Here is a 12,127-nt window from a genome sequence, read left to right as displayed (position 1 = left end):
GGCCTCCAGAGGAGGCTGGATTTTGGAAACACCCCAGAGCCCCATTCAGACCCAAATATGAAAGACTGAAATGGTCCAGCTGTCAGAAAACAAAACGGTTATAAACGAATGAGAATGATCTTCCTGGTTATTCCCCAAACACTTTTCTGCGCTGGCCTCGCCTACAGAGTCTGCAAGCGCTCCCGTGTTGGCCCTACCAAGGACGCATCTCGATCTGCTCAGGCACCGCTCACAGGAAAAGCCTTGAAACAAGTGTATGTAAGGATGGGATACACAACAGAACTGCTGTCAGAAACCAGAAACAAAGGGAGAATTAATCAATACATGGTGAAGGGAACACTGACTAACCAACTGAAAAAACTGACACCCTTAATTTTCGTAAGTGTATTTTTCTTTCAGATGAAAAGAAAAAAATGCCACAACACAAAAAGGTTAACTTACTATATTTTTATTTTAATATTTCTTATATTTGTACCAACATAAAAATAGGTATACACTCTTTATGCTTATAGTTTTTACATGACAATGAAAGCTAAAACATTTAAAAATTAAGTTAAAACAAAACAAAACCAATAAAACACAAATTCCTCACTTTAATCTATTTAACATGACAAATGATGCTGCTTTGCTCAAATAATAAAATAACATTTTGCCCAAATGAAATAAACCATAAGTATTTGGTTTAATTGCAAAAAGCTGCAGTTTCAGATCCCCGTTCTGTTTCTGAATAACAATGCTTGTTCACCTAAGTACCTTGTTCGACTGGTACTGATAAATTCAAGTCTTTCCCTCCCTCTTTCAGAGTATTAGCCACACCAGTCAAATGTCAGTCCTGAAGTGCCCATTTTATTATTTATTTATTTATTTTTGTGGTACACGGGCCTCTCACTGTTGTGGCCTCTCCCGCTGTGGAGCACAGGCTCCAACGCGCAGGCTCAGCGGCCATGGCTCACGGGCCCAGCCGCTCCACGGCATGTGGGATCCTCCTGGACCGGGGCACGAACCCGTGTCCCCTACATCGGCAGGTGGACTCTCAACCACTGCGCCACCAGGGAAGCCCTGAAGTGCCCATTTTAAAAGGTGTGAATTGAAAAACTGAAAAGATCAACAATTGCCTTCACTGAAATCGGCATTAATCACTACAAATCCAATTAGCGTTAGAACCTGGAGCAGAAGCCATCTTCACTAGTTACTTGCTATGATACTTATTGCTAATGAGCTGATGAACCACTCCGTCTGGGAGCCTCAGCACAGAGGCACCGACTGTCAGGGTACAGGTCTGAGTAAGTGTGCGACCTCATCATGTCAGATCAGGTCTAAGGTGTACAACAGCTTCACGCCCTCCTTTCCCATGTTCTCCTGTAATCTGTGTTCCACAGTTTTACTTTTTTTCAAATCAGATTTTAATTTTGAATATTTAACACTATTGTTGATGTGCATTTCACTCTCCTCATGTTTGCTAAGAATATGTGATAAATGCTGCCAATCTTTGCACCCATTCTCATTCTTTAGTTGATTTTTTCCTTCCCCAAAGAGTTTGCAATATAGACAAAACACAGAATCTTTCGAGGTCGAATAAAGCAACCAGGATCTAGTGGTTTTTTCACCATTTGGAAGAATTCTTGTATAGTAAGTTTCTGAAAACTTCCTCCCTGTACTGTCCTTTGGAAAGTTAAAATTTCTCACTTGAGGTGGATCATTTTCAACTAGAGTGTCCCTTTCTTTAATACTCAAAATTCGGGGCCATGTACCCGGATCTGCAGAAAGCACAGCTGGTATAATGGAGTCTTCTGCTTGTTTCTCTTCCAGTTGCTCTTGAAATTTATCAGCTATGGTTGACACAGAAGGAGGTAAATTCACATCCTGTTGGACCAATGGTGTATCTTGGCTACATTCTGCTGAAACTTGTAGTTCTGAAGTCTTTTCCTTTTTCACTGGTATTTTTTCTATTTTTTCCAAAAGTATATTCAATGACCCATACAATTCTCTTTCATTTCCTTCTCTAACAGCATTCCTTTTTCTGTTTTCTGATGCTAGCACTTTTTTTGAGTTTGCTTCCATCATCTGAGGAAAAATAGATTACAATTTTATTTTAAATTATTAACACTGAAAAAAATTAATGTATATACAAATGCCCAATAAGCACATGAAAAAGATGCTTATCATTAATCATCAAAGAAATACAAATCAATACCACCACATACCCATTCACACCCACTAGGATGGCTATAATGAAAAAAGAGATGATGACAAGCATTAACAGAGGTGTGGAAACACTGGAACCTCCTCGGGCGCTGGTGGCCATGTAAAATGGTGCTACTGCCTGGGAACACAGGGGCAACTCCTCAAAGTTACCAACAATGCAAAAATGAAGACATATGTCCACACAAAGACTTGCACAAAGTGTTCACAGCAACACTAGTCACAGTAACCAAAAAGGAGAAGTAACAATGTGGTATTATCCATACAATGGAATATTATTTGGCAATAAAAGTTAAGTGCAGTAAAGATATATGCTATGACTTGGATGCACCTTGAAAACAGTTATGATATGTGAAAGTCCGTCACAAGGTGCCACACAGTGTATGACTCCATCCCATGAAAAGACACACTAGCTCTCTGGAGTCAATAAAATAAAAATGCAAAAACAGTCAAAATAACACAGGTGCATACACTGTGAAGGACATCCTGCTAGCTGTAACATTTTAGTACAGGGACCACGGTATCCAACGGCGCTCAAGGAACTAAGAGCATTGTTCTGATTCAGTCCCGAACGCAGACACAGCGCCGAGCTGAGAGAAGCAGGAGTGACACGATCAGGTTTGTGCTCAAGAAAGACTGCTCTGATGGCACAGCCGTCTCCGGTGCTCAGGAAGGCCGGGGTACAGACAGGCCAGGAGGCTGGGGGGCAGTTTGGGCAAGAGGGGAGGGCGGGCACATCGAGGGTGTGGTGCTGGAGACAGCGCCGGGAGAGGGTAGGGAGTAGAATATGGGTTAGCTGGTAACTGAGCGGCTCTGGGGACGAAGACAGAGGAGCAAACGTAACCGAAGTTTCTGCCAGGATGGGGGAAGTTTCTGACCGGATGGGGCTGTTTACTGATTTGGGAAACAAAGAAGGAAAGCAGGTTTGGAGTTTCAGTTTTAGACACAGAGTTTGAGATACCTGTGGAACATTCAAATGGAAATTAGATGGATGTACTAGTGTGAAACTGAAGAAATACGATCTATAGATTTATTCCGGAAGTCATCAAAATATGTATTCACTGAAACTATGGGATTGGATAAGACTATACCAGAAGAGCATATTTAAGAAGAAACAGAACGCCAAGGACTGTTAGAGTTATTTTTTTTTTTTTAACATAACCAAACCCAAGCCTTGGGCTTATTTCTTCCCTTCCTGAGTTTCTCGGTAGTGAGTAGGCAGTCAAGTTGTTATAATTCCCCACACATCTAAGACTCATCATTCTGGAGATCACTAAATTGAATCCAATGTAGATCCCAGCCTCAGGGAACTCATGGCGTTCGTATAATTAAATGCTGGTATCAGATGCACTAGAACATATATACTATGTACATTTTTTTGGCCACACCACGCGGCTTGCGGGATCTTACTTCCCCCCCACGTTAATTAAGGTTTCAGGTGTGAGGTCAAATCTAGCTGTGTGACTTTCGGTAAGACACTTCTCTGAAATTCAGTATCTTTAACATAGTTCAAAGGTTTTATTTATTTGAAATTGAATATACATTTAATAAAGAACATCAACTAATGATACCTGGCTAATTAAAACAAATAAACTAATTAACACCCCCTTTCCCAGAAGTTAACAACTTTCAACATTTTTAGCTGATTCTTTTCGTGTTCACTTCCAAATATCAAAATAACATGTTTGTATTGCTTTTACTGATTTTCCCTCCCAGTTTTCGGCATCACTATTGACTTATCAACGAGGAAGATGCACAATTAGTTCTCCTTCTCACTGTGCTTATCACACACACTCACCTTCCAGCCACCTACTCATCCTTCTTCAACTCTGGCACCACTGATACTTGGCCAGATAATGCTTTGTTGTGAAGGCCTGTCTGGCCCCCTCTCAGTGATGCCAGGAGCACTCTCCCAGTTGTGATAAAAAAAAATGTTGGAAGACCTTGACAAATGTCCCCAGGGGGACAAAATCACCCCCCATTAGGTCAGTGGCCAAGACCCAGATTCCATCTTTACACTGATGACTGTGCATGCTATTCTGAGATAAGCCACTAACTGATAAGCCAGTTTTTCCTTAAGGTCCTCATGTATCACCAAGGCTTTCTATCGTGAAGGCCTGCCACTAACCACTTATAAACACTAATGTGGTACGGGGAAAGCACATTTACAAAACTTCTGTATTATACAGAAATATCATTCCTGTACTTGCCAACTGCTTATGAGCTATGCACATGACTGACACATGCACGGTAGAAGACAAAAAGACACTTTTGGGGGGGATCAGAGTGGCAGCCAGGATAGTTATTCCAGCAATTCTGAATAAGTGGCTGCTGCCTGTTTTGACTATGTTCACTTTCCCATTTGTACCCCCTCCGGGGTTCGTTTAAAAGTAAAGACTGATAAGCTATGAGCCATCCTTATGTTCTTCAGAGGGTAAGCAGTGTATCTGTCTGAAGTTTATGAACTCATTGTTCTTAACTGAGCAAAAGCACAGAGCCTAAGCAGGTACAGGTCAATCATCCACACACACATACACACCCACGTACAAATATGATGACCTGAGATAGTTACTTATTACCAAAGCAGAGAGTATTTTTTTAATTTAACCTTTTATACCCAAAATATTGTCATTCAACATGTAATCAATATAAATTTTTTTGAATTTTATATACAGTAGGTTCTTATTAGTTATCTATTTTATACATATTAGTGTATATATGTCAATTCCAATCTCCCAATTCATCCCACCACCACCACCACCCCTGCCACTTTCACCCCTTGGTGTCCATACATTTGTTCTCTACATCTGTGTCTCTTATTTCTGCCCTGAAAACCGGTTCATCTGTACCATTTTTCTGTACCATTGTTCTCTACATCTGTGTCTCTTATTTCTGCCCTGAAAACCGGTTCATCTGTACCATTTTTCTGGCCAAGTATTAGTGAGTTAATATACAATATTTGTTTTTCTCTTTTTGACTTACTTCACTCTGTATGACGGTCTCTAGATCCATCCACGTTTCTACAAATGACCCAATTTCATTCCCTTTTATGGCTAAGTAATATTCCATTGCATATAGGTACCACATCTTCTTTATCCATTCGTCTGTCTATGGGCATTTAGGTTACTTCCATGATCTGGCTACTGTAAATAGTGCTGCAATGAACACTGGGGTGCATGTGTTTTTTTGAATTATGGTTTTCTCTGGGTATATGCCCAGTAGTGAGATTGCTGCACCATACGGTAATTCTATTTGTAGTTTTTTAAGGAACCTCCATACTGTTCTCCATAGTGGCTGTATCAATTTACATTCCCACCAACAGTGCAAGAGGGTTCCCTTTTCACCACACGCTCTCCAGCATCTGTTGTTTGTAGATTTTCTGATGATGCCCATTCTAACTGGTGTGAGGTGATATCTCATTGTAGTTTTGATTCGCATTTCTCTAATAATCAGTGATGCTGAGAAGCTTTTCATGTGCCTCTTGGCCATCTGTATGTCTTCTTTGGAGAAATGTCACTTAGGTCTTCTGCCCATTTTTTGACTGGGTTGTTTTAATATTGAGCTGCATGAGCTGTTTATATATTCTGGAGATTAATCCTTTGTCCATTGATTCGTGGACAATATTGCAAATATTTTCTCCCATTCTGAGGGCTGTCTTTTCATCTTGTTTATAAAAGCTTTTGCACAACAAAAGAAACTAAGTTTCATTAGGTCCTGGTTGTTTATTTTTGTTTGTATTTCCATTACTCTGGGAGGTGGGTCAAAAAAGATCTTGCTGTGATTTATGTCAAAGAGTATTCTTCCTATGTTTTCCTCTAAGAGTTTTATAGTGTCTGGCCTTACATTTAGGAATTTAATCCATTTTGAGTTTATTTTTGTGTATGGTGTTAGGGAGTGTTCTAATTCCATTCTTTTACATGTAGTTGTCCAGTTTGCCCAGCACCACTTATCGAAGAGGCTGTCTTTTCTCCATTGTATATTCTTGCCTCCTTTATCAAAGATAAGGTGACCATATGTGCGTGGATTTATCTCTGGGCTTTCTATCCTGTTCCATTGATCTATATTTCTGTTTCTGTGCCAGTACCATACTGTCTTGATTACTGTAGCTTTGTAGTATAGTCTGAAGTCAGGGAGCCTGTTTCCTCCAGCTCCGTTTTTTTTTCCCCCTCAATACTGCTTTGGCTATTCAGGGTCTTTTGTGTCTCCATACAAATTTTAAGATTTTTTGTTCCAGATTTGTAAAAAGTGCCACTGGTAATTTGATAGGGATTGCATTGAATCTGTAGATTGCTTTGGGGAGTATAGTCATTTTCACAATATTGATTCTTCCAATCCAAGAACATGGTATATCTCTCCATCTGTTTGTACCATCTTTAATTTCTTTCATCAGAGTCTTACACTTTTCTGCATACAGATCTTTTGTCTCCTTAGGTAGGTTTATTTCTTAGGTATTTTATTCTTTTTGTTGCAATGGTGAATGGGATTGTTTCCTTAATTTCTCTTTCTGATCTTTTGTTGTTAGTGTATAGAAATGCAAGAGATTTATGTGCATTAAATTTGTATCCTGCAACTTTACCAAATTCATTGATTAGCTCTAGTAGTTTTCTGGTGGCATCTTCAGGATTCTCTATGTATAGTATCATGTAATCTGCAAACAGTGACAGTTTTACTTCTTCTTTTCCGATTTGTATTTCTTTTATTTCTTTTTCTTCTCTGACTGCTATGGCTAGGACTTCCAAAACTATGTTGAATAACTGTGGTGAGAGCGGACATCCTTGTCTTTTTCCTAATCTTACAGGAGATGCTTCCAGTTTTTCACCATTGAGAATGATGTTTGCTGTGGGTTTGTCATATATGGCCTTTATTACGTTGAGGTAGGTTCCCTCTATGCTCACTTTCTGGACAGTTTTTATCATAAAACTGTCAAAAGATTTTCTCCGTCTTCTGAGATGATCATATGGTTTTTATTCTTCAATTTGTTAATATGCTGTATCACACTGATTGATTTGCGTATACTGAAGAATCCTTGCATCCCTGGGATAAATCCCACTTGATCATGGTGTATGATCCTTTTAGTGTGTTATTGGATTCTGTTTGCAAGTATTCTGTTGAGGATTTCTGTATCTATATTCATCAGTGATACAGGTCTGTAATTTTCTTTTTTTTTTTGGTGTCTTTGTCTGGTCTTGGTATCAGAGTGATGGTGGACTCATAGAAGAGTTTGGGAGTGCTCCTTCCTCTGCAATTTTTTGGAAGAGTTCGAGAAGGATGGGTGTTAGCTCTTCTCTAAATGTTTGATAGAATTCACCTGTGAAGCCATCTGGTCTTGGACTTTTGGTTGTTGGAATATTTTAAATCACAGTTTCAATTTCATTACTTGTGATTGGTCTGTTCATATTTTCTACCTCTTCCTTGTACAGTCTTGGAAGGTTATACCTTCTAAGAATTTGTCCATTTCTTCCAGGTTGTCCATTTTATTAGCATAGAGTTGCTTGTAGTAGTCTATCTTAGGATGCTTTGTATTTCTGCAGTGTCTGTTGTAACTTCTCCTTTTTCATTTCTAATTTTATTGATTTGAGTCCTCTCCCTCTTTTTCTTGATGAGTCTGGCTAAAGGTTTATTAATTTTGTTTATCTTCTCAAAGAGCCAGCTTTTAGTTTTATTGATCTTTGCTATTGTTTTGTTTCTATTTCATTTATTCTGCTCTGATCTTCTATGATTTATTCCCTTCTACTAATTTTGGGTTTTGTTTGTTCTTCTTTCTCTAGTTCCTTTAGGTGTAAGTTTAGATTGTTTGAGGTTTTTCTTGTTTCTTGAGGTAGGCTTGTATTGCTATATACTTTCCTCTTAGAACTGCTTTTGCTGGATCCCATAGGCTTTGGATCGTTGTGTTTTCATTGTAATTTGTCTCTAGGTATTTTTTAATTTCCTCTTTGATTTCTTTAGAGATCTCTTGGTTATTTAGTAACATATCGTTTAGCCTCCAATGTGTTTGTGTTTTTTACATTTTTATCCCTGTAATTGATTTCTAATCTCATAGCGCTGTGGTCGGAAAAGATGCTTGATATGATTTCAATTTTCTTAAATTTACTGAGGCTTGATTTGTGACCCAAGATGTGATCTATCCTGGAGAACTTTCTGTGTGCACTTGAGAAGAAAGTGTAATCTGCCGTTTTTGGATGGAATGTCCTATAAATATCAATTAAATCTATCTGGTCTATTTTGTCATTTAAAGCTTGTGTTTCCTTATTACTTTTCTGTCTGGATGATCTGTCCATTGGTGTAAGTGAGGCGTTAAAGCCCCCCACTATTATTGTGTTACTGTCAATTTCCTCTTTTATAGCTGCTAGCAGGTGCCTTATGTATTGAGGTGCTCCTATGTTGGGTGCATATATATTTATAATTCTTATAAATTCTTCTTGGATTGATCCCTTGATCATTATGTAGTGTCCTTCCTTGTCTCTTGTAACATTATTTTAAAGTCTATTTTATCTGATATGAGTATTGCTACTCCAGCTTTCTTTTGATCTCCATTTGCATGGAATATCTTTTTCCATCCCCTCACTTTCAGTCTGTATGTGTGTCTAGGTCTGAAGTGGGTCTCTTGTAGACAGCATATATATGGGTCTTGTTTCTGTAACCATTCAGTGAGCCTGTGTCTTTTAGTTGGAGCATTTAATCCATTCACGTTTAAGGTAATTATCTATGTGGATGTTCCTATGACCATTTTCTTAATTGTTATGCGTTTGTTTTTGTAGGTCCTTTTCTTCTCTTGTGTTTCCCACTTAGAGAAGTTCCTTTGGCATTTGCTGTAGAGTTGGTTTGGTGGTGCTGAATTCTCTTAGCTTTTGCTTGTCTATAAAGCTTTTGATTTCTCCGTTGAATCTGAATGAGATCCTTGCCGGGTAATCTTGGTTGTAGGTTCTTCCCTTTTATCAGTTTAAATGTATCATGCCACTCCCTTCTGGCTTGTATTCTGCTGAGAAATCAGCTGTTAACCTTATGGGAGTTCCCTTGTATGTTATTTGTCGTTTTTCCCTTGTTCTTTTCAAGAATTTTTCTTTGTCTTTAATTTTTGTCAGTTTGATTACTATGTGTCTCAGCTTGTTTCTCCTTGGGTTATCCTGCCTGGGGCTCTCTGTGCTTCCTGGACTTTGGTGGCTATTTCTTTTCCCATATTAGGGAAGTTTTCGACTATAATCTCTTCAAATATTTTCTCGGGTCCTTCCTCTCTCTCTTCTCCTTCTGGGACACCCCCTATAATGCGAATGTTGTTGCGTTTAATGTTGTCCCAGAGGTCTCTTAGGCTGCCTTCATTTCTTTTCATTCTTTTTTCTTTATTCTGTTCTGCAGCAGTGAATTCCACCATTCTGTCCTCCAGGTCACTTACCCATTCTTCTGCCTCAGTTATTCTGCTACTGATTCCTCCTAGTGTATTTTTCATTTCAGTTATTGTATTGTTCATCTCTGTTGTTCTTTAATTCCTCTAGGTGTTTGTTCTTTAATTCTTCTAGGTCTTTGTTATATATTTCTTGCATCTTCTTGATCTTTGCCTCCATTCTTTTTCTGAGGTCCTATATCATCTTCACTATCATTATTCTCAATTCTTTTTCTGGAAGGTTGCCTATCTCCACTTCATTTAGTTGTTTTTCTGGAGTTTTATCTTGTTCCTTCATCTGGTACAAAGTCCTCTGCCTTTTCATTTTGTTTATCTTTCTGTGAATGTGGCTTTCCTTCCACAGGCTGCAGAATTGTAGTTCTTCTTGCTTCTGCCGTCTGCCCTCAAGCAGAAGGTAGTTTTGACATGTACTCTTTTGAAACGATAACGTGACTGCAATCTTCTATAAGCCGCACCCAAAAGCTTTGTTAAATATGAGGCATAATATATACAAAGAAGATAATAAAGATAACATAAATAAGCCTTCCTTGCAAAAACTAAAAAATCAACTATGGGTATCCACTGTTTCCTCTACTGTGCAATAAGCCTCGCACTTCAGAGTTACTCTTCCTTAAAAGCTAACCATTTAAACCCTCGTCCAGTGAAATGGGGTTAAGAACATTCCTGGTTTTACATTGAGGATCCATATTAAATTAATTTTTTTTTAATTAATTGTTTTGTGGGATAATCTGAGGCCTGGCTTATTTATGTCCATACCAACAAAAAAAATTGTTCCAGCACCATCTGCTGAAAAAAATCTTGCTTTTCCCATCCAAATGATTTTGTACTTTCTTCTAAAATCAACTGACTGTATTTGTGTGCTTCTATTTCTGGCCTGCCTATTCTATTGATCTATTTGTTTATATGCCAATACCATACCACCTTGATTACTATGGCTTTTTAATGTCTTTTTTCCCAGGTTTACTGAAGTATAATTGATAAAAACTGTACAAATTTATGGTGTATGATGCAATGTTTGAGGTTTTTAATGTCTTGAAATCAGGAAGATGACACTTCCTTAATCCCTACCTCACACCATACACAAAATTAACTTGAGATGGATCACAGATGTAAACATAAAATCTAAAACTAAAAAGCTTATAGAAGACAACATAGGTAAATATCTTCATAACCTTGGTAGGCAGAGTCCCTAAACAAGACACAAAAAGTACTAATCAAAAAGGCAAATAGTAAACTGGACTTTATCAAAATTTAAAACTTGGGCTTTTCAAAACCAACATTAGGAAAACGAAAAGACAAAACACTGTCCAGGAGAAAAATCTTCCAAACACATTTATTTTGCAAAAGATATGTATCCAGAATATATAAAAAGAATTCCTACAACTCAATAATAGAAAGACAATCCAATAAAAAAAATGAGCTAAAACTTGAATAGATACTTTACAAAAGAAGATATATGAGTGATGAGAAAGGAACAGTAATTATCAGGAAATTAAAACCACAATGAGATAATCATTTCATACCCACTAGAATAGATTAAATCAATACAGACAACACCAAATTTTGTTGAGACTACAGAATAATTGGAACTATCAAGTTGTCAGTGGGAGTGCAAAATGGTAGAGAAAAGAATTACTCATTGTAACGTCTGCAAAACATAGACTTAAAACAAGCTTACTTACAACAATTAGTTTTAATACTCATTTGAGTATGAGATGAGAGATTGACAGAAATGGAACCATATGAGATTCTAAGATAAATATGCTTCATGTAAGCTAACAAGGGAGAAGTTACTGCAAACTTGATCATTTAAAACTCATTAAAAAAGAATTACCTGTTTATATTCGTTAACACAACTTTGACAGCAAAATCTCATCTGCTGACCTTCAATGACTAGGAGATTGTTTCCAGCACCTTTGCTGGGCAGGTACTCCCCACACTGCTCACAGCAATTCATCACTAGACCATTGGCCAACCTGTACTTGTTAAAGCACTGGTTACTGCACAGCTTATGTGTTACATTGTTAACGCTGACTTCATGCCGAATCTAAAAACAAAAACCAATTTATTAAATAAATGAACTGGATTAGCACCATACACGAGATACCTAGTTTTTTCAACAGAAATAAGGAACCTTTAGTAATTTCTCAGTGGATGAAACATTCACGTAAAAGACTTTACAAAAGCACATTTCACTATTCTTTCATTTTTATCTTTGATTTCTTTGTAAAATTGTGCTTTGATTTTATAAAAGGAAAAATAAGATTCATAGAACAAAAAGCAACAAAATCAGACATTTAAGAATTACAGGGGCTTCCCTGGTGGTGCAGTGGTTGAGAATCCGCCTGCCAATGCAGGGGACATGGGTTCGAGCCCTGGTCCGGGAAGATCCCACATGCTGCAGAGCAACTGAGACCTTGCCCCACAACTACTGAGCTTGCACTCCAGAGCCTGTGAGCCACAACTACTGAGCCCACGTGCTGCAATTACTGAAGCCCTCGCGCCCAGAGCCCCTGCTTTGCAACA

General features: G+C 38.1%; 1 protein-coding gene across 1 annotated transcript in view; it reads right to left on the bottom strand.

Annotated features, from left to right (window-relative positions):
* Positions 1-482: 482 nt before the first annotated feature.
* The window catches only part of ZMYM5 (zinc finger MYM-type containing 5), a 32,689-nt gene continuing 21,044 nt past the window's right edge, over positions 483-12,127 (bottom strand). The window contains exons 7-8 of the mRNA XM_029209967.1: positions 11,436-11,648; positions 483-2,064 (exon numbers count right to left, since the gene is read on the bottom strand). Of these exons, the coding sequence (XP_029065800.1) occupies positions 1,306-2,064; positions 11,436-11,648 (972 nt within the window). The 3' untranslated portion in view covers positions 483-1,305. The remainder of the gene's footprint in view (positions 2,065-11,435; positions 11,649-12,127) is intronic.

This window comes from Monodon monoceros, unplaced genomic scaffold (genome assembly GCF_005190385.1).
Source record: "Monodon monoceros isolate NGI ecotype Baffin Bay Population unplaced genomic scaffold, NGI_Narwhal_1 Super_Scaffold_8, whole genome shotgun sequence".
NCBI lineage: Eukaryota > Metazoa > Chordata > Mammalia > Artiodactyla > Monodontidae > Monodon > Monodon monoceros.
Note: the sequence above shows the minus strand (reverse complement) of the source record. Positions and strands in the feature narration are given on the sequence as shown.